At 41.2% G+C, this 25,709-nt stretch overlaps 3 protein-coding genes across 4 annotated transcripts in view; all 3 read right to left on the bottom strand.

Moving 5' to 3' along the window:
• The window catches only part of LOC108111056 (protein O-mannosyl-transferase TMTC1), a 42,833-nt gene extending 36,792 nt beyond the window's left edge, over positions 1 to 6,041 (bottom strand). The window contains 1 exon segment of the mRNA XM_017220384.2: positions 5,680 to 6,041. The gene's annotated coding sequence lies outside the window, so the exon portion shown is untranslated.
• Positions 6,042 to 12,070: 6,029 nt separating this feature from the next.
• LOC108110636 (gustatory receptor 23a) lies at positions 12,071 to 14,466 on the bottom strand. Of its 2 annotated transcripts, none has more exons than XM_017219736.2 (3): positions 13,597 to 14,466; positions 12,269 to 12,427; positions 12,071 to 12,216 (listed from the first exon to the last, which is right to left on the bottom strand). In XM_017219736.2, the coding sequence occupies exons 1-3, from the start codon at positions 14,464 to 14,466 to the stop codon at positions 12,142 to 12,144; spliced, it is 1,104 nt and encodes a 367-aa protein (XP_017075225.1). In that variant the 3' UTR covers positions 12,071 to 12,141. The 2 variants fall into 2 exon arrangements, with proteins under 2 accessions (XP_017075225.1, XP_017075224.1); XM_017219735.2 differs by lacking the exon at positions 13,597 to 14,466 and adding an exon at positions 12,489 to 13,370.
• A 4,415-nt stretch (positions 14,467 to 18,881) lies between these two features.
• LOC108110604 lies at positions 18,882 to 20,058 on the bottom strand. Its single transcript, XM_017219702.2, is given in 3 exon segments — positions 18,882 to 19,125; positions 19,127 to 19,889; positions 19,949 to 20,058. Coding segments are annotated over 3 exon segments (999 nt in total). The 5' UTR covers positions 20,005 to 20,058; the 3' UTR covers positions 18,882 to 18,945.
• Positions 20,059 to 25,709: the final 5,651 nt, after the last annotated feature.

Below are 25,709 nucleotides of genomic sequence, written 5' to 3'. Positions count from 1 at the left end.
TTTTAATATATTTTAAATTTGAAAATTATGCAGTTTTAAGGGTTTTATTAATATTAAGCGTTTTATTGCGATTTTCTTTAATATTCTACCCGATCTAACATTTCGAATTGCTGAACAATTTTTCCTACTATTCGTACCAAGAAATGAACAATGAAGAACAACCTCGGTGGCCACCGAAACCCGTCTTGTTTGAAATAAAATGTCGGTTTCTATTGCAGGTCTGTCCAGAACACCATCTAATTGATGGCAAAACCGGATGGATCCTTACTCCTGCCCCTTCCCCGTCACCGCGCTTCCCTGTAAAATAATCCAGGAGAAACAAGCTACTGCCCAGGGTCCACATTTTATTTTCAGAAATAATGAAGCTCATGCTGAAAATAATAGGTACATATTGATGAAATTTAATACGTTGAGAAAAGCTCAATTTGCTCGTTGTCTAAGCGGGAGTGATGGGGCAACAGTTCGCATCAAATTTCCAATTAAACAGCAAATTCTAATTTATATTGCGCTGCCGCTTTTGTTTTGTATCTTTCTTTGTTCTTTGTATCTAAATTCATAGTAAATTATTTTGGGGTAATTATTTTGCGGCTGGCTATTAAATATCTCTGGCATCGAGCTGTTTGTTTGATGTCACACAATTATTTTCGATTCATTAGTATGAAATTCGTTTGTATTTTCCGTTAGTTGCTGCAGCTTTCCACTTTCGCTGAAGGATTTTTATTGTTTTTGAGTTTTGCATTGCGTAATGGAAAATGTGCTGCCTGATTAGTGAAAGGGTATCAGCCGCGTTTGCCCCACTTTTTCCCCATGCGCGGATCAATAGTCATTGCTGCTGATGTCAATTCCGTCAGGATGCCAACCGCCAAAATGTATCTACACACGAGTGTCTATTATGTGAAAATGCGCATATGGCTGGCTGTCTGACTGGCTGGCTGGGTGGCATATAAATGTCGCAGTCAATAACACAGGAGACCACAGAGAACAAATTTTAAAATCTAAATCGGAGGCGCGTGAATACCATCGACTAGTCGACTAGAAAGTATCCTTTAATGGTTTTATAATTAATAAAAATATAAAAAACTTAACCTTGTTTATAAAACAAGAACATAATACATTAAACTTATAACATCTCATTTCTGATATGATATTTGTACAGGGTACTTTGAAGTCTTATCAATTCCAGTTGTTTTCTTTTTGAAAACCACAAAAGCCCATGAGTTGAGCGAGTGTCACGCACATTCCGCCCCAACCATATTCACTCCCCCTTTCTGCACCCATCTCAATGGCAATTTCTATGCGCATTTTTCTATTATTTATTATTTTTATTGAGCCCCGACTCGAATGGAGTTTTTGGGGTGTGCTGGGGCACATGTCGTGTTGACAGTTGCCATTGATTTCGTTTAGAGGCGAAAAGAAAATTAGCCACGTTTTCATTTCATTTGCATGCAGTCCCGTATTAAAATGGTACTCATTTATATATGCGAGTGTATCGGGGAATGCAATAATATTTCTCCTCATTTGGTATAATAACATTACCGCCTGTCGCATAAATTATGCATTGAATAGGCAAAATAGGCAAATACACATTTTTGATTTGCTTATCCGACTTTTTCATGGATGAGTGTTGGGATCATATACGGTTCTTTAGCACTATTATCCGGAATAAAAACTTGTTAAATCGTTTGTGGCACAGAAAGAATCTTTTTAAGCTTTTGCTGAGAACTGAAAAAATATTAATCGGATGATAATAATTGAATCAAAATATCAAAAAATTGCCATATTTTTTTCTGTGTTGTCCTGGCAAAGTGGATTCCTCGAAGCAGCTTAAAATTGCTCAACAATTGAAATCCAATTTACCGCCACCCCTAACATTCTGCTGGGGCGGCGTCGACAAGTCAATTTCTGTATCGATTCGATCGAAGGAAAAGCAATTAAATAGCCTGTACTGTGTGTGAAAATGTTCTTTAAATTGAAAATCATAATTATTCATGACGAGGCCGGCAGAGTCGAGTATGCCATAGAGTAGAAAAATGGTTATAGTCAGTCACTCATAGTGGCTGTTGTTTGGCCAGCTCTTAAATATAAAACATTTAACGCTCTCCTTTGTTGATGGCTCGACTCATTCGCTTCATTTGTTGGACGCATACGGCCGGTCGTTCATCGTATCCGTCGAGCCCATTGTGAGCGCTTTTTCCATCATATGGGTTCCTTTTTGTTTTCCCCGCTTTTCAGTTTTTCAACTTTTTTGCATTTATTATATATATATTTTTTTTTCCACTTTCCCCATTCATTCAAACAAGTAATGAAGTTCTCTTCTGCCAAGCGGGATCGTTATGCTCAGCCGTTGTTGTTGTTGTTTTTATTCGGTTTGATATTCTTTTTATCGATGCACGTTAAATTTTATTGCAATTGTTATGCGCTCGCATCTTCGGCGTGGTGCGATGCGCTGTGGTGGCGTTTTATATTTAATAAATTTAAATCACTTTATATGTGAGTTTTATGTGCGTTAATAATGCGAGCGAGCGAAATGCGTTTCAACATTTTCCCCCCTTTTTTTTTATGGACAAAGAGCAGGAATTTCAAAAGCAATTTATTCCGCACAGTATACCCAATACAATATGGACATAAACTAACCAACATTTATGTGCGATGTGCTGGATATTAATGATGAGCTTGGTATCCGTTTTAAACAAGTGAGAAGAGTCAGAACTCGAAGAGCAACGCCGTCAACAATTTAAATGCTTAATGGTAAGAGTTGTGATTATGCATTTATTAAATATAGTAATTGACCAGTTATTGGTTTAAATTTAATGGCGACATGATGCTTTAAATCTTAAATATTTCAGCAGATAAATTAAATATTTCGAAAACTGATTTTCAAGACTTTTTCCAGTGCAGCTTACTTAGCACTCTGCTGTTTCTATTTTAGTTCACCAGACTGTTACGAGAGGAACTTATTTTAAAATATATATATCTAAAGCTCGAAAAATGTCATAGATGGCTTAAATTGTTGCACACTCGAGTATGTAACGGAGTTTGAAAAAAAAAGGAAGACTGTAAACTGCATAACTTTGTCTGTTTTGACCGCACCATCCAACGGCTGCTCTTCTGGCCAACTTGGAGTAAAGTTTGTGAAGTTTTTGCTACTTTTTTTTCTGGTCATGCTGGTGCACTTTGGATGTCAACACATCGACATAACGACACATTCGTCCAATTTACACACAGGCGAAGGCACTCGAGAAAGGACTCCGGCGGCAGACAAGCAGCAAACTTGAACTTTTGCGGCCAGCCAGATGTTGAGACTTACATTTACATTTTCTACAGATATATATATATATATATAGCTTTATATATATATGATGTTTGTATATACTTCAAAGCACCCACGGCCACAACATTTTTGGCAACCGCGCGCATTCCTCGCACTCTAATTACATGTTGAGCCGGGAACCGGGGGAAAGCCGGAAAATGGCGGGGGAATTGCGGAAAACTCAAACTGAAAACTCGGCTTGAGCATGCGTTGTGGTTTTTCATTTGCATTCGCTTGGAGGAACTTCGGCCCAGAGTTTTAAGTGAATGAAATTTCTTGGCCAGGCCACTTCTTTCGGCTGGCGAGGATAATTAAATTGGGCACAAGTACGAGCTCTATATACTGTGCATATCTACTTCTATATTTTATTTATGATTTCTCCAGCCTCTGCCTTTTGGCTCTTGTCACTGGCTCTCGAGTATGCCGAGCTGCGATAATTCCAGCAGGCGCATATCCCCCTTTCTCGGTTCTTCCTTCTTCGTTCTCCGTTCACGGTTTAGTGAGCAACAACAATTTTGCTGCCATGAATGCATTTTCCAACCAGCATTGCCCACCCGCCCCGTTGGCCCGCTTGTTTTGGGTTTTCTTCTGCTAAACTTTCGGGGGGAAAATCATTTATCAATGTCAGAGAATGCAGAACATTCTCTCTCCGCACGAGAGAACTTGTGTATGGCGGCAGATTGCGACGGCCTAGCCTCTGATATTGGGGTGGTGGTGGGTGGCGGTTTGTTTGGCCTTTCCCAGGAGTTGGTAGCTGGGTAGTTGGGCGGATGGGCGGTGCAGTGCCTGCAAGTGCGTGAAACAAGTTGGCGAAACTTCTGACTTTGTTTCGCAAAATACTCAAGTGATTTTGAAAATTATGCACACGCATAAATGCATCGACCCGCCAGACATGTTCGAAACTTTTTATCAAAATTGCCGTCCACGAAAAACAAGGCCACGTGAAGCGAACATAAAAGTTGATCGCACTCGTAATGGTAGCTAAAGGAGTTTTCCATATAGAGTATGACATACCGAAGGAAATGTTTAGATTTTTGGACTCTTGGCGGTGTTAGGAAACTTACCTAATCACAGACATTTTTATACGTAACAATTTTGTTGATTTTTTGCCAAAATCCTCAGAAACTAGGCTATGAATATGGACAATAAAATAATTGGACGGCGTCAAATTAGTTCTGCAATTCAAACAATTTGCTGCTGGCCCTATGCGAATGAGGCGTGGCTTTGTCTTTGGCTTATGGCAGAAACTTTAGCACTTAGTGCAGGGACTCCTCTATAACTACCCAAACCCCCTTGGCAGCCCAGCTCTCCAAAGCGGTCGAGCGAGTGTTCTAATCCTCTGGCCGGCACTTGTTTGCTGGCGAAACAAGTTTGCACTCAAAACTCGTAAATAATGGATGGAAAAAAGCGCAACCGCACCATTCATAATGGAAAAAGTTGCCCGGCCACTTGAAACTATTGCACAAGCACCGAACTGGCCGAGCTGGGAAGGATTCTGTTGGTTCTGCTGGGTTGGGTCGATCCCACCCGACCTCCTCCAAGGATGCATCGCATTCCCGGGATGCAGAGGGTGCTGTGCACGCCGCTGGCGTTATTGTCATGTGTACAGTAAAAATAACGAACAACAAACACGAACGATAGCAGGGCTCAACGAGCCGCCTAGAAGGATGTTCTCTGACAAAGTTTAAGACTCTACTTGGACGACTTAAAAGGTTCAGAGCAGGAAGCAACTGTCTTTATAGTTTAAAAATAAAAGAGTTTTGTTCTTATTTTTGTTTTTATATCATTTCGATTGGAAGGAATTTGTGAATACCCGATTAAAGTTAACTTTCGATACTCTCTTACTTTCTGCCATCGTAAGCCGGCACCACTGGCAATATTGCATTGTCCGCGGTTGCTGTGGCCTTGGTGTGGTTACCAGGACTCGGGAGCGGAAGCGGAAGGCGGAATGGGTGCCGTGTATTACTCCACACCGCCCACAGGTCGTTTGGAAGCCAAGGTTATAGTCACATTTTTAATATGCTGTCTGTTCCGGTGCTGGACGTTGTTTATGATGCGCATATCCAATGGCATTCCATACGTGTGCTTGCCGGGGTATTTGTGTAATAAATTTAAAATTGCTCTCGACTTTAAATTCCGCAGGATGTGCCGAGAGAAAGTCACCGAGCTTTAACTTTTAAATGTGCCTTATGGGCTGCATGAAATATGGTTCACTTCCCCAGAAAGGAGGCAATAAATTGGGATATTTATGAACTCATCTGTTATAATTTAATTACTTTTTTTAGTTGTCAAGCGACCCGTACATTTTCCGGGAATTGTGTTACGAAATAAGGAAAAGCATATCGAATTCCAGGCGTTTCTGACCTTACCTTTAGTTAATTGATTTCCTAGCCTGAACTTAAAATTGGCGTAAATCGAATTTGGAGCTACAAAAGAAAAACCGGAAAAACTGAGGAAAGCGGAAATTGGATTCACACACACGTGCCGCCAACCAACAGATGTCACACCCACAACAGGCCAATTATTGTAATATTTTGACTTCAGTTTGAATCTTGTGCGGATTTAATTTATGTTGCAGCATGTTATGCACATATTTGCATAGGCCGTTTCTATTGGGGGGTGGAATCACCACCCACTAAGCTCGTAAACTCGTGACTTTTGGGTAGAAAACCGGCGAAAACCGAGAACCGAACGACGACGACGACGACGTGGCGTCCACCACGCGATTCGAGTCCAGCAGACAGACTGAGTGCCGCTCATCATCAGAAGCGGCGGCAGCAGCGAGTGGATTGGCATCCCGAGCGTGGGAATCCCCCGCCAATGAGAGCGGTACTCGCTCTAGCGCTAAGGTGCCTTTCGGTCGTCGTTACTTACCACTCGTGATGACTCTACTGCTTAACATTTATGTTAAAAAGAGAGCGATCCTATGAAGAAAAGAGAGGAAGCGGGAGAGCCGAAGTCGAAACAGCGAGTGAATTGAGCAATGAGAGCCGTTTTAACTTACCACTCGTGACAGCAGATTCGCCTGCGCAGACGCACGCTCTTTCGCTGTTACTCAGCTGTAAATTAGCAGAGTGGTGGATTTTGAAATGTTGTGCTGGATACATGTAAAATAGAGCAACAGTTTGGCCTAGTTGTTTTTAAAGAATATTAACTTCTTTAAAGTTGGAAATGTTTATGTCTATCTTTTATAAAATATATGTCATTGATTCTTCAATACATATGCTCTTCATATTTGGCACTCTTGAAAAGTATATAGCCTTATGCTTTGACCCTAACATTTATTATCCGCTTATCCATAACAGTTTCTGCTAAAAGTCCCCTCTTGCTATAATTCTGTTAGAAACAGCCTTGACTTACGAGGCCCATGTTATTTTGAGAAGTTATTCAATAAGGACAGTAATCAGCATTATAAACAAATGAATACGATGAAAATTAAAATTGGAATTCCTCCTCATTTAAACTAGATTTAAATTTATTTGTTTTTATTTAACTCTTCTTATGATTAACCAGCACTTCTAGAATAAATACGAGACATTCCTCCAAGAAGCTGTGATTTTTATTTACAGATTTTAGCTAATTCAATAGATTTAGATTCACTGCATCATAATAAGCTTATAAGTCTCGGATGAGGGCTTATTCGTAATAAGACCGCACATTTGCATAAATTTATAAATCCGGATTACAAAATAGTTTCCACTGTGTGGTTAATCCTCCCACAGAATTTCCACCACGCTTTCTCCCCCCTTTCCACCACCACAACTGTAAAATTAAGGGAACAATGAAAAAGATAATGCGAATGCCAAATTGGATTCAATTAAATTAATTTGCATTTGTGGCATTTTAATGGGGCACATTCGCATATGGAACTCGCAGCGTGAAGAAGACGGAAATGAAGTTTGATAAGTAAGTGCTTTAAATTATATAAAACCCAATTAGCCTCATAAAAAAAAGAAGCGAAACTACCAGCAGACTGACAGTCGTCACTGTGTTTGCTCGACCTTTTCCGTTTGCTGTTCGCCTGGCATTTGCGTGTACAATTTTCCCACATTCTCAGATCTATTACGCTGGGGTTTTACATAATGCAACAGCTGGCTGAACCACCCAACCACCCAGCCATTCGAGTTCTCATCTCATCCGACTAACCCAAAGCGCTGGCTCTTATGAAGTTCAACAAATTATTGTGAATGGGATTTTTTGTTTTTCGGGGTTGATTTGTATGCAGCGCTAAAAGCTTGAAAAATGTTTTACCCGCACGTGTTTCCTGCGCTTTGATAGAAAAACTCTCCCACACCCGCAGACACACATTCGAGACACATTATATAAATAAAATGGGAAAAGAAAAGCACAACAATGAAATGCTAGCTGGGGTGGTTGAAGGGTGGCTGTGGTGGGTGGCTGCCAGCGACAGTCACATTACAATCTCGGGCGTGGCGGCAAGTGGGCGGTGGGCTAAGGACTAAGGATTGAAGAACCCTCATTCCCCAGTAAGTGACATTTTTAGAGCGAAAACCAAAAAATTGTTGCAATTTTTAAACTTGTGGAAAAGAGCATTTACGGGCTGAAAACTGGAAATGGAATCAAAATGCGGTTTATGACCTGGACCAAGTTACCGCATTACGAAAAATGGTAATATTTTATATTTTAGCATTTAATATCAAGTAATCCGGATAATGCACTTATTTAAAAGAATTTTTCTTACTCGTGAGCTTAAGATATTGACAACTTACAGGGCATTCCGAATTCGTTTCTCCTCAGCAAGACCCAAGCTATAAAGTCCCATTGTTGTGGAAAAGAATTGCTTGGCTAGAAGGGACATTACAACTCTAATGAATGACTGGGCCAGGACATAGCCGACTGATTTTTATGTTAGCACTCCCATTTCGATGGGACGTAGCCATTCCCATGTGGAGGGAACCATTCCCAGATCTATTTTTCCTTTACCGGCTTACTGTTAACTTTGCAGATTTCCCCGGCTGGCTGACGGGCTGCATTTGCTCCAAATTGAATCCTGCGAGAATGCGCGAGACAAACATCTAAATTGTCAACGTAATGCGACAAAATATTGAAGTCAGCAGGTAAAGCCACCTGACACATCCTGGCCATCACCCCAGCTCCTAGTTCCCAGTTCCTAGCTCCCTGTATCCCCTGTGAGACTCAATCCAGTTGTGAGGGAAAGGGAACTGCCAGGCACGAATTCAATTTCGCGTCCACAGATGCCATTCACCTTCGGCACGTACGACTATCAACGTCAACAAGTTACCAGCGGGCGGATGGAGGCGGTGGGTGGTGGTGGCTGTCTTGGATAGTGGCAAACGGGTGGCGTCTCAGATTGGGGCGTGGCAAACTAAAGTGGAAAACAGCAGTCAGACAATACAATTGCTTCCTTGACTGCATCTGAGAGGCGACGACTTCCCGAGACATCTTTGTTGTCCTGGCCAACGCTCCCAGTTCTCCTGACATTTTATACTGAATTATTTATTTAGTTTTTCCTCTTTTTTCCGCATGCCCTTTTCCCGGCGCTCATTATTCTCCTTTGTCCCGTTGACTTTTCCATTTTTATTACCCCGTGACGAGTTAACAAGGCTGAAACTTGAGCCGGATCAGTTCCTGGTCCTCGAGCATACCAAGTAATTAAATGCATGTGCCTGACCTTTGAACCATCTTTGATTACCTCTGAGATTTTCGGTCGCAACAAGGTCTGCCAAAATTACATCGCCGGTTTACCCGTGGGAAATTTGCTAACGGAAAATAAAAGTTTCTGGTCAAGTGAGTGCAAAAGTTTTAAGTGACGCACTTTTTCACCCCACTCACGCCGCCTTTTCCTTGTGGTGCTAAGAGAGTTCGGAGATTACTTTTGTCGTTCGAATTTGGCAGAGTGGAATTTTATTAGGCTTGACTTATGGGCCATGTGTACTACAGTTATATGTACATGTGTCCCCAACAAATTCGAGTGGCTCTTGATTAAATTCTTCATCTGGGAGACAAAGTTGGAAAAGAACATTAGGCTGGGAAATGATTGCATATGGGATTGGGTGTGGGTCATAAACTCTAGATTGCTTGAGGATCCAAGGCTTACTTCGGAATTAGTGTGGCAAACAAAGCATGCATGATATAAAGAAGTTGTAATTTCATACTTAAAAATTAAATATTTTCCTTCTCTTTAAAACTCAAACAGGGGAAGATATAGTCCTAATTACCATAACGTAAGTACAAACAAAAATCTCCATCAATTTAAAGAAGCAAAGATTGGGTTTGCTAATAATACGTCGAAAAGGCAATTCCATTAACTAAACCTGAAATTCCTTTCAAACGTAATCTGATTTCATATGAATTTTTCCATGATGTGAGGAATATCCATCTTCAGCAAAATAGATCTTCCAGTGCTGTGGCCAAGTGGCAAGTCGACGAGACGATTCAGAGCCATAAACAAATTCGTAATTGCCTTGTAATGCCTTGTGTTGACAGGACCCGACAACTAGATAAGGTCCTGGGCTCAGCCAGATGAAAGAGCGACAGGAGCACTGGGTAGCAGAGGGAGATGGAGAGCTGAAATTAGCATAAAACTTCAATTTCGCTTTCGCACACTGCGTCCATCCGATGCAGAAAGGGGGAAAACCATATTTTCCAACGGGCCAACAAATCGCAATAGATTGCCAACTATAAAACAGAGGCCTGAATTATGGGATGGGGCGGTGGGAGGTAGCCTGCCTTCACACAGTATTACCCAATATGGAACACTCCTGCATTAATTAGTAATTTATTCCAACTTTTAGAGCTCGGCTTTGTTACACACACACACACACAGACGCATACAATGGTTTCTGTAAGTATGGACAACCGAGCCTCGTACGTGGAGTGTAAATGAACTTTTGTTCATTTGACTAATTTAATTTCGAAAGTTCTGTCCGTTCAAATTTTATGAATATTTAAAAACTTCCCCACACACTATGCTGGAAAATGATTCGTTGCCCGGGGCTGTGTGAGAAGACAAAGCCTCCTTCAAATTGGGAATTCATCAAAAAAGTTGAACAGCTCGTAAAGTGGATAAAATATTCATGCATGCAAGTTTCTATTAGTCCTAAAAGTTGGATTGGCTAACAATTCACTAAAAAGCAATTAGCATCCCCTCACCAACCCGAAAACTTAAACGGCAATTGCATAAGAGCTTAAAACTGAGTTCTGAAGTAGTTTATGAGATGTTGACGGATTTTCGGTACCTTAGGAATTAGGTCTGGATATTCCCTTTATAAATTATCTAACTTCCGGTTACAAAACGTTTCTCTTCTCCACATCTCTTAGAAACTACCAGGATTGTCTCATTTAGTTGGGAATTTTTTAATTTGTATATCTTCTACCAACTGACAGGAGATCGATCTTCGGGGACTTCTCCTCCTCATGGTAACCCAGGCTATGGCAGACGAGGGTGAAGAGTAGGCACTTCTTGCAAATGGTATTCGACTGGATAATATCCATGTCCTCCGTCACTTCAGAAGAGTATATGTAATGATTCCTCTTAAAGACATTGGCCAACTTTGTTTCTATTTCGTCCAGTGGCTTCAAAGGAGCGATCTGATGCGGCACCATCGACTCCCAGATTCGCTTGGCATCCATTAGAACTTCCAAGTTTACTATTTCTTAAGGTATTACAAACATGCTAATATAAATTATAAATAATTAAAAACTTCACCTCGATTTCAGCTTGTGAGAAAATTCAATTGGACTGACAAGTCATTTTTGACAACTTAGTGATGGAAGGGCGTTGCTAGTATCGTGTAAGGGCTTAATTAAGAAGGTTGGATATTTGTAGTATTGCAAAAGGTTTGGCATTTTGACAGAATACAAAAAACTTCTTAGGTAACTAAACTAACTTCTTTGAACTGCCTACAGGTAAGACTTCTTATCAACAGTTAGATTATTTCAGTGGCCCTGTTTTATTGGCTGACTAAAATTGAGTAACTTACCGAGCAAAAAGAGTACATAGCAAGTAGTGCTAATCCAGGAGGCTCATAAATATTTATAAGCGCCTGTTACAGTTGTTATATGCTAATTTGGGGCAGAAGTGGCGGCATAGTTACATCTTGAGCATCTGCTGGTGCGGTAAATAATATTTACATGGCCCGGCATTTGCATAGCTAACGACAAAAACTGCCTCTCGAGCACCACTACCGACCGACACATGCAGATCCAGATCCGCAGATCCAGACCTCTACTATATCCGCATAGTAACCCCGAGCAGTTCCAACACCAGTTTACACAAATTAATGCGAACTCGCACGTGTTAATTCAAGGATGTGCGGCTGTTTCATCCCCCTTCCCGACATTCGCCATGAATTTGCATATTAGAAAAAGTTTTCTGCTTGTGAAATGTCAGTTTAATATGCGTGAAGTAGTTTTGCTGCCGCCTCCACATCCTTTCTCATCCTTTTCGCCTTGTAAAATGCGCTTAAGAAAAACGAAGATAAAACTTTGCGCAATCTAACTTTCTGCTCGGGCCCACTAGCAACCTAAAACCCAGCCCCCTCCCAAGTCGTGGGCGGCATAAATAATTAGGGTTATACCCCTATAAGAGCTGCGACAAAGATGGAAATGCTCTTAGTTTGTCTGTTTCCGAGGGAATGTGTGTTTCATAATTAAATCATTGAACATTTAAATAGTTCCATTTGAACTTGCTAACTCCTCAGACTCATTTGGGAAATGAAAATGTGAAACTTATGTTTCATAAGCATCTATTATTGATAGGACTGGATGAAAAAGAATACATTCATAAAGCCATGTTTGAAGGTATGCTTAAAATGTTAAATATTTTTATATTTTATGACCAATCCCCATCAGCGCTTGGAGTTCCTTTCAGCAAACATGAATTGTATAAGAATGACTAGATAGGTGACCACAGCTGCAAACATCTGAAAGGGAATTGAAGTAATTATTAATGCATATTTCATATAACATACTTACACTACTTAGAAGATGGAGATTGAGACTAAAGAAATCCTTGGCGGTGACAACAAATCGTTGGTGCAGTGTCTGCAGGGAAAACTCGCTAACCAAATCATTGTACCTCTTGCTGCCTTTGGGTTTAACCAACTTTGAAATCAGACAACCGATTTGACGACCCTGAAAAAATAGTTACATTATATATTTATAGCATATCGAGTTATCCATGAAGTGTCCTCACTAGGTTGTAGCTCTGTTGGCAGTGCCAGCAAGCAGCGGACATCTGCAGGGCAACATTGAAAATAAATCCCAAGTTGAGGAGAATGGCATAGAACCTAAGGGGACTGGTTCGAAGTTCCACAAAGAGCCAATATGATTTGCACACAAAGAGAGCAAAGTAAACCATGATGATGGTAAGAAGGCTCCCTCCAAAACATCCATTAATTCGATCGAAAAGACGATGGAGCTCATTGTACCGATACTTAAGGTCTTTGATTCGGTGGATTTGCTGGTCCAGGAACTCGGGTCCTTGCTTAGACTGTGGCCAACGATTGGATAGCTCTCTGGCCAAGACCAGAAGCTGGAGCTTGGCATGTCGCACTCTAATGTTCACCTTCATGACTTCCAGGATAAAGGATATAATCTGCATCTGCAGAGCCAGGAAACTGGGTAGAGTTTTAAGGTGATAGATAATCACCCGATAGGCATACTCAGGTGCATTCCAATACACCAGAAACTCGACGCCAACAATGGGCAGCATCATTGCCAGCAAAGTAAAGGCCACCCAGGGATCAGACTCCTCAAAGACAACCACTTCATCCATTTGGTCTTGTTCAGGTCGGAAGCCCTTGAGGAATGTCATGACCACAATGAAAGCATGAGTTACTGTCTGAAGAAATGTAAGCGTATGACGCAGTATGCAGTCCAGATTGCAGTCTATCGACTGGGCATAAACCACACTCTGAGCCCAAATAAAAGTAAACCAAGTTGCCCAACTTAGAAACCGTATCCAGAGAATCAAACGTGACAGTCTACTGGATCTCAGGGAAAATGCCACCAAAATCTGGTGGAACAACTTGAGAACCACTCGAGAGGTTACTTGTAATCTTGACGGAGGAAACATTATTACTAAAAGTGAATTAATCGAAGGGAAATTTAGTAGATGTTCTTGACAAAATGTCTATCCGTCATTGTCAGTGTTAATTAGCAATGATTTGCCAGAAACATATATAGAACCCTGATTGATTGTCTGATAGATTTACAATAGATATTAAAGGTTGAGACAAAAAAGGTGGTCAACTTAATAATTTACGATCCCTCAAATTCCAAATTACCCCGCTTATACTTACATTTTCTGCCCCAGAATCGCCGTGCCAAAATAAAGTGGCAATGGGAATGCCAAACTCGACTCCGGTGGCTCCGTTGAAGATCAGGGAACGCAGATTTCGGCCATTGTAAAGACCCATGATCATCCAGTAGGAATTGGTCACGAACTGGAAACTAGACAGCAAATGGAGTCCCAGGATTCCCCATCCATAACAGTCACTGAACATTTCGTAGCACTCAAAGATCCTTTCATAGGTAGAACGCAGAGTCTGGAGTTGATGACACTCGTGAACACCGTAGGGCTGCCATAAGTCATTTCCAGAAGCCAAGCATAGCAAAGATCTCCGCAACTGAACCGACCGCTGATTGAGATCTATAACATACTGCACCAGTTGGGCATATCGAAACCTAAAGATCCACATCAGTGGCAAGCATATAGTAAAGACGGGAGATATATCTCCCCCGTGATTGACCAAAAGTCTCACGATATCACAAGTAAACTGGACACCTATTAAGGGCAACAGATATCCAGACTGACGACGTCTTCCGAACATTCCAAGTCTTTGCAGCTGCAGCTCTGAAGCAATTCGCAAGTCCTGCAGCTGACTGTGGGTTCCGTGCTTGAGGACACTCTCCAGCAGAAGTAAAAATCCCAATACTGAGTTTCCCATAAATAGCGCAGTACCAACAACATTTCCCACACTATTGACAGACTCTGACGTAAAGTTGATACCAACTTTCAGCAAATGAACCAAGTAAATAATCCAACAGAAACGAATCGCCAGAGACACTAAAAGCCATCTCAATTTGGAAATGGGAGGCAGGGGAACCAGGCACAGTAACCACAATACTATGTCAAGGAAACGGCGGGTAAAGCACTCCAACGACTTCATGTTGGCCTTGTTATTTCGAACTGATTCGATTTGGCTCTAGCTCTTTTTATTTAACTATTAATCATTAGAATATTTCTTTGAATCATGACTATGGAAATAGCTTTTACTGTCCGAGAAAATGACAAATGACCAAGTCGAATGACATTTCAGTTTCGATATATGGTATATCTATCTATATCTATCTGGTCAGCATTGAATGAGTATAACAATGGGTTTTAATATATAATCTCTAAAGTCCTTCTTCGCAAAAACTGTTATTATCACTGATTAAAAATTGTAGAAACGTGGTGGCGTTGATGATGAGGTAGACAAAGATTTCGAATACCAAAGTTCGATCGCAAATGGATCCCCTGTTCCAGATGAAATTCCGAATAGGTTGAGATTGCTGCTGCAGCAGGAGACTTTGGTGCTTTAAGTAAGTAAATAAAGTGATTAAACCATTTCGAATTTGTATCTTAAACTCACCTTGCAGCTGATAAGTCTGGCGAACTTTTGCAAAAGTAAATGATCTTCAGGCGTATAAAGGAGTTCAACTAAGAAGATATTTGTAGAAAGCTGGGCCTCAAAGTATTTCAATCGATCACTGGCCATTCCCATGAGTAAAATAGCAACCAGAGGATGAAGACAGGTACCCAGTTTCTTAGAAATTACCAAGCGAACTCGATCAATCATAGGCATTTCGGGCATGGAAGACAAACAGTAAAAAGTGTAGGTACTTTCATGGGCTGTGTAATAAATACTGATGAACAGCATAGAGGAGACTCTAAACCAAGCAGTCGACACTTGATAATGGATGTCTCCCATCTCAGCGTAGATATCAAAGACAGCTATTAGCTTTCGGCTGTAATCGGAACTGGGATATTGACTATTCCTCACAAGATCAAAGTAAGACTCCACAAAAGCATTTAAAGTTTGCTGCCAGCTCAGAAGTAGCAATTGATATAGGAAATATGAGCAGTAAAACAGCTCAAAGAGGATCACATTCACGGTATGATATCGAACATTTATTAATACTTTTTCGTGTGGTGTATATTGCGCTACTATATGGTGTAGAGTGAGTAAAATTTTTAATAAGAAAAGCCAAACCAGCGACCCATCTGAATATAAGTATTTATCACCAAAGGATTTCATTATCATACGATGCATTTGAAGAACTCTATTCACTATGGATATAAAGAAAGCACTGTGGGACGAGCTGTGAGTTAGAACCAGCAGCCGTAAGGTGGATATAGTGGCCATGGCCATCTGCGAGGCCAAGTGCACCCAGTAGTATATGTTGTTCTCAGTCAAGCTACTCGAGTCTCCCATTACAGAGTAGTGAACAAGGCCAATAGTAACCAGAATAAAGGGTATTTCCAAACTGAGTATAGCTAATTTCATGCACATAGCGAGGACTATCCATTGCCAGCTGGTGTGGTGTTTTCTGAGCCTTCCTGCTTTCTTAACATATCGAAAGGAACCCAAATCGAAAAAACAGCAGAGGCCGTAAATGGAAAACGTAACTCCTTTGATAAACAATAAATGTATTTCCCTTTTTCGTTTGTATCGAGTGGTCGACATTCTCCAAACAACTGAAATGGTTAAATTATGAACCATAGGCTTAGATATCGCGCATACGCAGTGTTAGCCAGTGCAGTAATTGAGCTAATTAACACATTAATAAATGAATAAGGCCCAAAGTCAATCGATTAATGTAAATGCAAATTAGATAGATGCATTTGTGAATAAATTTCGATATAATGAGGGGATTAGGAATCGCCTGTATGTTATTCCATTAGCTAAATTATGGCAAAAAGTGGTTGAATTTCTCTGTGAATATTCTCTATTTATTTGGTCACGTCCTAGACGAAAATCCATAATTGGCACTAACCAATTTCTTTTGTTCTAGGCACAATATGTGACGTCGAAAAGTTGCTCCAATTTAATTTGACTTTGATCGCCAGCTGACGCAAATGTCAGGCATGATGACATGTCCCCCATCGTTATCCGGATATAACCCTCGCAGCAGGCGAAAATCAGCAACATTAGAGGGCGAACATGTCTCATTTTGTTTATGGATTTACATCAGGGCAAGCTGTGACCAAACGGCCAACGACCGACGATGTTATTGTAATTTAAATCGTTGATTTTTATGAAAATTTTATTAACAGTTGAACAGTTTTTATCTTTGCATCGACACTTTGGTTTATTTGCGAGAAAACTTTTCGTTTTTTCGCTTTTTATGGCCATAAAGATTAGTGATTCATATTTATATTTGGTTTCTGCGAATCTAGTCTTTAAAATCAGAATACTTATGAGGGGGCGTTACAAAGAAAAAGTTTTGTATCGTGTCCATAGATGGCAGTGATGGGCTTCTGTGTTTTATTGCCCAAGGAGTCGAGCAGTAGCCGAGAACTTCATAAATCACAGAAGTTTGTTTTTGGCCATGAAAAGGCTTACGGGGGTTTATCAAAATGAAAATTTATTGGCGCTTGGAATTTTAGATTTATGTATTTCCACCCTCCGATTCTAAGAAATACGCATTCCATTGACAAGGGGTAAAATATTTTGAAAAGTATTTCCTAAATTATTCCAAACGATTTTAAAAGTTAAAAGTTAAAAGCTTTAAAGAAAGGAAACACTTCCTTCAAGTGCATTGTGCACTCACAATTTTGGTTTTTATATTGATTGAAAAATTTTCCGTTTCGTTTACAGAGGTAAACCAATCCCTGCAAATAAAACATTTACGTGTGGGGAGAAACTCCATACGCAATTATTCGTTTGCAGTTTCATTTTTCAAAGCAAACACATTTGCGGACTGGGCGGCCGCAGCTCCTGGACTCGGATTAATTTTCATTTAAATTCAAGTTGGTTAAATATGCAGAAAGTCCTTCGGTGCTGCAGGACCTTCGGGCGGCACTACAGGAATGTGTGTGTGTACGGCTAGTTAACGAACCAGTTTGCCACTTTGAGTAGTTATTAAAATTGCAAAAGTCCATTTGCGACACCTTTTTGAGAGTAAAATCTTTGCGGTTAACCGCAGACACAAAATGGAAATGGGCAGGGCAGCTCCGGTGACAGTAGTTCACACAGTTATTAAGTCCTTATGAGAAGTGGAGTTCACCTTATCCTCACTCCTTTCATCTCAAATTCAATACGGTTTCTCTCCTTATGCAATTTATGTTTACTTATAAATGCGAAAACAGTTACTGAGGGCTCCTTGGGAAACTTGTCTAATCCTCAAAGGCAGCCACAACCCTTTTCGTTAGCCGAGCGAGTGGATAATTTTTAGCTTTGAAGCAAAAAGTCCTTGGGCAAGAATGCATAATTCATAATCCCTAACTCGCTCATCTCCTTTCGTAAACTTTGATGGTTGAACTTTTTAATCGGATTCCCATCGCATCGTATCGGTAGTTTTCCCTCCACTTTCTGTGCTGCTTTTTCCAAGCATATTTTTGGCCAAAGAGCGCTTCAGGCCATCCAAGTTTGCCTACCTCTACTAAAAATAGATAAATTGCGTATTATTTTGGCCCTCCATCGAAATTTCTTTTTGTCCAATTTCGATATCCCCCGGCACATTAGAGTTTCTTATATGTGCATGTGATAACTTTTTGACTTTCTTGTGGAATGCTAAAGATTCCAACCAATTGATATTGCAAGAAATGCGCAAATTTAATGAACAAAGTTTTGCCGTAGACTTTGAAAATATACGAAAAAGTTATCATCAATGAGAGCCTGTCTAGTGTAAAGTATCTACCGAATGCCCGTAAGAAAGAAATATATAAATGTATCTTTAACTGGGCTTGTGTTAGAATGATTGCTTATTTTAACTTTCCTCTATTTCACATCCTAAACTCTCCTTACATCAATACCAACCATTCAACTTGTGGTAATTACGCAAATACGAAATGTATGACTTCCCGTAATATTTTCACCCAAAAAGTTGTAGGGGAAAAGTCCAGAGCCCTTGGAAAGGTGCTGTGGCACGTCGGAAACGTGTTTAAGGCGGCCACTTGTTCCGCATAATGTGACATTTTCCCGGGAAAGTTGCGGCAAGTGTGCGAAAATGTTTCGTTATTTATGTATGCGCCTGTTGCAGTTCGCAGTTGCAACTTCTTCGGTCATTTGTTCCTTGTTTTTGTTTTGCGAGTGTTTGGCGAAACTTTGGCCCCGGGCATAGGCGCTATATACATGCCATACCATATACCATAACCAGCCGAATAGTGCCAGTGGTTGGCGAGTGGGAGTGTCACTGGTTGTTCAGGTGGTCGCTCAGCAGCTGGCGACCGAATAAATCACGTATTTAAACAAGTTGCCCAACTTCCCGGCGAGTGTAAACAGGGCACGTGCAGAACTTTGGTTTATGACAAATGCTCGAAGCATTTCGCACGACGAAACAAAGCGATAGCAGGACTCTCGGTATCTCCATTCCGATTAAAAGTAAATTAGTTAAATTTGTACATCAAAAATTCAACAAGATAGAAACCTAAAAACACTATTTTAAGAATAAAGCAACAAGCCTTCTTTGTCCTCCTCCAATCTCTTTTCCCAGAGCAACATGTAGGAAAGATCGCCTACCAGTGATCCCTTCGTTTCCATTATCGAGGGACAACCATTCTTGAATTTTGCGAGAATTGGAAGAAACGCAGCTATGGCCTCACGCGTTTCAAAGTGACTGTTTGGAATGAAGGACCAATATGTATCCTGTAGGAAAGACAGCAAATCTCACGCCCACTACATCGGTGGTGTAGGTAATGAAGGGTCGTTGGTTCCGGTTATGGGTAACCTCCTCTGCACATTGACTGATCATTAAATCTAGATTGATCTTAAAGGGCATACTAAAGGAGGCATTCACGATGCTCCTACTTAAGTTCTTCATGTCCGCCTTATAGTCCAGATCCTGCAGGATCCTGACTACCTTAAAAAGTGCAGTCCTCGCGGAATTAGCGTTCAATGCGGTGGAAACAATTTTCCCACCAGCATGTACCTTTACCTGGGCACTGGGATGGGTGACCTTAATGACCACAGAGGGATGATTACACGGATCGTATCGAGAATCGGCCATCAGCAGGCATAGCTCATACATATTGAATCGGCAACTGACCTCCAGAGTACAGGTGAAGGGTCTGTAGAGCAACTGTAGCTGCTTCTCCATTTTGGTGAGATTACCAACGTCATCAAAGATATTCTCATAGTCTATATCTAAATCAGTTTCCATAGGCTCACCGCTCTCCATGGCCTTTTTCCACGGGAATTCTGTGGGACAGTTGATGAAGTAGTTCTTATAGGGATATTTCTTGGAGTAACCAGTCTCTGTCATCGATGGTTTAATGACCAAGTCCCCTCTTAGAGAGTTCTCATTAGTCATGTTAAGTTCATCCAATAACTTATCCAGATTGGATATCTTAACGTTAAGCTGTTCGTTAATCCTTTTTTCTTCATTCCTGTAGATAGTTAATTAATAAAAAGTAAAGAGGATTAAGATGAAATTCTAAAGACCCACTCGTCATCATCTTCCAGGAGGTGTAGACCCGTGAATTTATTTAATAATGAATCCATTTAAAATTCGTTGATCTATGTTTTTCCGGGTGTTTGTTATTTATAATCATCAATGTGAAGGCAAAAGCAAAACTGAAACATAATCTAAGAACATATTGATGCCAGAAAACTGAATATTTTTGCAGATAGCTCTTCTTTTTTCAGATATGTTTACTTTTACTTAACATTTATTATTTGCAATACCTGAAAAACAATCCCAACTCAAGCGGCATTCCGTCAACAAGGTGTTTTATTGCCTCTTATTTATCAATCAGGTTATCCATAAATAATAACCGATGAAATATTCCTTAATTTATTTTTATAATTCGGAATTATGAATGCAAATGAATCACTCTGATTGGCAAAAGCAAAACGTTAATCCTGCCTTTCACCCGGCTGAGTAATTGCTTTGGCCATCTGATGCCTTTTCAAAGCCCGCATATCAGTTGGCCATAAAAGCTAGATGGCTGTAACCCATTTGTTGCTGTAAGCACATGACAAACTATAACAAATTACCAGCAACAAAGGCGCTGGATGAAAAAAGCGGGACATTTCAGTCAACTTATGCGCTTGTCAAGCTTATACTCGTATTTACACCCAGTTGACCATATTTTATGTCGATTCCGGTTATGAAATTTACAGAGCTGTCAGAAAGAGTTCGGCGACATTTTAGTAAATATTGAAATTTAATCAAGCAAAGTGCACTGCCCACACACACGCGTTTGTGTACTGTGTATATGTATATATGTATATGGCAGGACGACAAGGATATGAACACGTCCACCCCCAGACACCTGTCACCATCGTCGCCTGCACTACGTATACCTTTCTTCTTCCCCTTAGTTGCAGGATGATGGTCCTGCCCTGCCTGCTGCCAACGTCTGTGTGTGTGTGTGTGGGGGTTATACAATCCAGGGAACTCGGGATGTGTGTGTGTGTGTGTTTGTCGAAGTCAACAATCAATTGAATCGATTTCATTTTACAAATTGCGTTGAATTTTGTGGTGCAGCCACCACCACCAGCTGCAATTGACGGCGAAGCCAGCGGCAACAATAACGAGCCCTGGGTGGTTTACTCTATATATCAGACGGAACCACCGGGCGCTTTGCTACCCATCCATCCACCCACACACTTGTGGGCATGCAGATTGGGGGCCACTGTCTTCATCGAACTGATTTTGATGGTCAATAGCTAAGCGCAACAGCTTCTAATTGGAAGGGAACTTCGTGAGGGATAACCAAATAACCAAAGATATACAGCCAAGATACTGGACGAGTGGGAAAATATCGATTGGGTTTTCCCTTTGTGCAAAAATAGCTCCTAAGCTGACTCGATTTAAATTTCATTGGCTTTGTCCTGCCTGTTTTGCAAATTCAGTTAATACACTTTGCAAAATAATTCGATTTTTATTATATTTTAAAATAAAGACCTAAAATCAATAAATTTATAAAAGTAGTTCGTTATTTGGTCTTCACTTTCCAATGACAGAGACTAGTGGTTCATTATATATAACTTTATTGTTATGCTTGATTTTCCAGTGTATTTTCTAGAAACCCCAAAACCCATTTGTCATACACGAAATTGCAATTTAGACCCTAGCCCACATAATGCCCGTGCTTAAATCGATTATAGACCATTACGGACGACGCCTACGCAGTGCGCAATTAATATGCTTTTTGGATTTGCCATTGCCACGGCCATTGCTATAGGGTTTCGGTTTGGGGATTTGGAATAGGAATAGGAATAGGACCAGGAATACGAATGGAATTGAAAGTGGGGCCTTGGGACCAGACCGCGGTAGTGCATCTGCAATTTTGCGCTGCTGTAATTAAAAGTTGTGGCGCCAACTGTGGCCAGGATAAGGGTTTAACCGGGATCCAGAGGCGGAGTGGGAAGGCGGAATCGGAACAACCTCCGCAGGCGGTGGTGCCCACTCATTCTAATTCAAATTGAAGTGGCGTTTTTGTGTTGTGCAAGTAATTAGAACATAAAGTGGAATCGAAGCGCCGACCAAGCCAAATTACATTTTCCGGAGTCCTGGGTTTGAGACCCCCAAAACCCACCCGATGGACAATCGGAGATAAGTGCAGGCAGGCATGAAATATAGCAAATAAAGCTCTCGGTGGTGCGGGTGGTTTTCAGGGCTTTTGGTGGTGCACTGGAATAAAATGTCGCCGGCACGCAATGTTTTCATTTAGCTAATAGTCATTAGGCAAGCGACGAGTAACAATTCGAATAATTACAATTCCTTTGCGGCTGGCAATTGATGGAGGAATGGGTTTCGGGTCTGGGAATCGGGGACGGGTCATGTAATCATTTTGTGGATCCTAATGTTTCCATTTTGCTAGAAAATCTTTTTAATCTACTATTTTCCGATCTAAAACCATAGAAACTTAACTGAATACAATTTGAAGTGAAGGATCTTCCTTTATTAACGGAAAAGGGAAACTGCCAAAAATAATTTTCTCTAATTTGTCGCAACAAAAATCGTAATCCTGACCACGGATCTTTTTCTGTCTAAAAACTTTATCGTTTTCCTTTGGCTTTGGAAAGTCTTCAATCCGATTGACACATTAATAAATGTGTTGCCAATGCCACTGACAGTTTTTCCTCGATTCCATCCTTCGCCTTCGAAACAGAGTGTTAAGTGCATTGGAAACTTTTCTCACTCCTTCACTTCTCCTCCTCCGTTTCGATTTTCTTTTCCCTCGTTTCGTTTTAGTATTTTTATGGACTCCTCTCTTTTCCCTGTGTGTGCACTGCTGCCACGCATGGTCATCTTGGGGGAGGCCCCGCAACTTAAATTGAATCCCCACCCCTCTCTCAAGGGAACTTGGCAACTTTGCTGGCTGTCGTTTCTGCTGAAGGTGTTCATGCGTGCCAAGAAATCAATAGAAAAAGTTTGAAATTACAAAATTGGAAAGAAAACAAATAGTGGGACGAACGAGCAAAATAAACAAACAAACAAACGGAGTGGAGAGCGATTGTGGGCAGATATCCTTCGAGGCGAAGGAGCAGGCCCAGGATGTTGGCTTTGGCCAGCCCCAAAGGCAAACAAATCCTCTGACTCTGACAAATGCTGAAAAGTTTAACTGCAACTTTTTATTCACCGTCCCTCTTTATTTTTGTTACCTCCTTTTTTTTTGTTCGACTGCAGTGCGTGGAAGTACCCAGGCGGAGGGATTATCAACATGAATGTACTCGCAATGGATGCAGGAAAAGGACTTCATCGCATGGACGTATTCCAACTTTTTCGCCGAACAATGGTTGAACGAAAATGTTGGCTTACAACTGTTGTAAAGGATCTACGGGAAGAGGTGAGAAAATATTTGAGAGCTGTTAATGCAGGCTTCAGTTTCCTTTACTTTTTTCAAATGTAAAATTCAAAATGTACCTAAAAAACATCATTAGAGCGCCCTGTAACTACTCACCGTACATCATTCCCCCCGAGGAGATACTCAAAAGCGCACAGAGGCGTACTCTTTAATTTCGAGATGGCAATCCATTAGCATTGGAAAGCTCATGGCTGGAGGGCAGCATTAATGCCACGATGGTCACTGCTGATGTCACATCTGTCTCCGGGCATCACGAGCCTGGAATCCGGCATTCCCATAAATTATGCCATCGTTGGTGTTTAATGCCGGGACATTTTGTTGCAGAAACAGCATCCTCACCCAATTTCCCGTCGCTTCAGCCATCAGGAGTCGTGATTTATGCCCGTCGAGTGCAACGAAATAAAATTGGTTGCATAAGAGGCGAATATTGACGCGATCGCTGGCCAAGTGGGTGATTTATAGGCAGTTTATCGGTGACTGGATGCGACTGTAATGCATGTTGTAATTTTGTCAGTGGCTGCATTCGCCCCGCGAGAATAGAAACTTTTTTTGGGACATTTACAGGAAAGGATAGGCAGTTTGGAATACACCAGAGCTTGTTCTTTAATGACTGATAATAAAAATGTTAAGCTTAAAAAAGTATAAAATAATACCTATTTCTCTGTTTTTTATAAAGTTCTTTAAAGGTTTTTAAATGAGGTAACTGGGTGCCATAAACTGCGTGCCCGAAACAAAGCTATTGGAACGAATGTTTTCGTAAAACATTTACCTTTTTCGCTAATTTCCCCAAGGCATTTCTCCTGCATAACTAAAACCTCCATCCAACCGAGTGCGTGTGGCTGTTTCTCGTAAAAAAGTTTCCCTTTTACTCAGCAATCTTGCGGCGAAGGTTGTTGGAAAAAAGGCAAAAAAGGATTGGCCCAGCTCCTAATTGCAATTTAGTTGTCAATTGTCAAGAATTTCGATGCTCCTGGTGGCGACATCAGCAAATCGATACACAAACACGTGGATGAGCTCAACCATGAGCTTCCAATCACAAGTTGCGTAAACGCAACGTTGGCGGTTGTCTGTCACTTAGCTAGAAGCCACCGCCTATTCACGCTCCAGTAAGGTTATTTCTGGCTTACGCCATAGATTTATAGTTTTCATACCTCAAGTGGCAAAGTGGCAGCGGCTTACCTTTTCGAAGCAAAAGCGACTTGGCCTTTGCCACAACGACTTCCAGATAAAAATGCATAATTAAACAGCCGAGTAACGAAAACGCAGCTGATGTCGACCGCTCCGGCATAAATTCGCAGCCACCGCATCATAATGTCCGCAAATCCTGGACCTTTGCAATTTTAATAAGCGCTCGAGAATGAAAAGGAGTCACCTGGCCCCGACGGCAGAGTCTTTAAGGAATTTTAATGGGCTTTGGCCGGGCAGAAGGACGTTGCCGCAGTTTACCCTTTGCATATTTAATGCCTGAATTTTAATGAAAATTAAATCGAAATGCTTGTCGCCCGGCCAACGACACCTGTGCCACCGTCGTCTACGCATCTGCGATTTATATTTAATCCTTTCTGGCCGCTCTGGCCATTCTGGTCGCTTCTGCTCCGCCTACTCCTCCTCCGGCTGCATATGCCACTGGTTTTGGCCCGAAACAAATGGCGAATGGCCGCGGGGCGGCAAATAAAACATGGTCCACTGATTGATGACTTTGACTTTTGGCCATAATTTATCATAGATACCAGCAAACCAGCCAGCGGGCCATTGTTTGGTTCTTGTCAATGCCGGCGAGAGAAACAGCAGATTCAGCAGCTACACTTGGAGAAAAGGTCTTAATGTATAGGAAACCTAACTTATAGACGGAGATATATAAAAACGTTATAATGCTATTTGTGTTCCCTGAAAGAATGTTTTCTTAACTCAATTTTTTTGAGTGTACACTAGGAAACATCGCCGGCGGCAACAGATGACGCTCATTCCGTTGAATAATGCCGGGAAAAGTGTCATAAGCGAAGAGAGCTGAGCAGTCGAGCCGACGAGGCCGAAAAACTAATTGCAGCAAATAATAAAAACTAATAGGCTGTCGAAAAAGGGAACTAACCCAAGCCATGGCCCCCGAGGCCATGAAAAATGACAGCGAGGAAAACTGCAAGGATCATCATCATGAATCATCATCAGAGTCGTCACACGCAAACAGCAAACAGAAAACAGAAACCAGCGAGACAGTCGGATGGAACGACTCCGAAGATGCGAGAAAGTTAATGTCCTGTCAGGAAGTCGCTGCCTCGTTGCGCCCTTAAACGTCACAAATTGCCGTTTGCGATGGCTTGGATGGGGGTGGCAAATGGGGGGGAGTGATTTGGGGGTTACATGCACATTATCTCCTGAACTCCCCACCTCAGC

The sequence above is a fragment of the Drosophila eugracilis genome, unplaced genomic scaffold (assembly GCF_018153835.1).
Source record: "Drosophila eugracilis isolate 14026-0451.02 unplaced genomic scaffold, ASM1815383v1 contig_2152, whole genome shotgun sequence".
NCBI lineage: Eukaryota > Metazoa > Arthropoda > Insecta > Diptera > Drosophilidae > Drosophila > Drosophila eugracilis.
The sequence above is the reverse complement of the archived record's forward strand: the minus strand, read 5'-3'. Positions and strand labels throughout refer to the sequence as shown.

Coding starts and splice junctions, on each gene's coding strand:
- LOC108110636 (XM_017219735.2), bottom strand. CDS start 13,370: ATGTTTCCTCCGTCAAGATTACAAGTAACCTCTCGAGTGGTTCTCAAG. Junction 12,428..12,488: donor GCCAACAGAGCTACAACCTA/GTGAGGACACTT, acceptor CTATTTTTTCAG/GGTCGTCAAATCGGTTGTCT. Junction 12,217..12,268: donor ATCTCCATCTTCTAAGTAGT/GTAAGTATGTTA, acceptor ATTCCCTTTCAG/ATGTTTGCAGCTGTGGTCAC.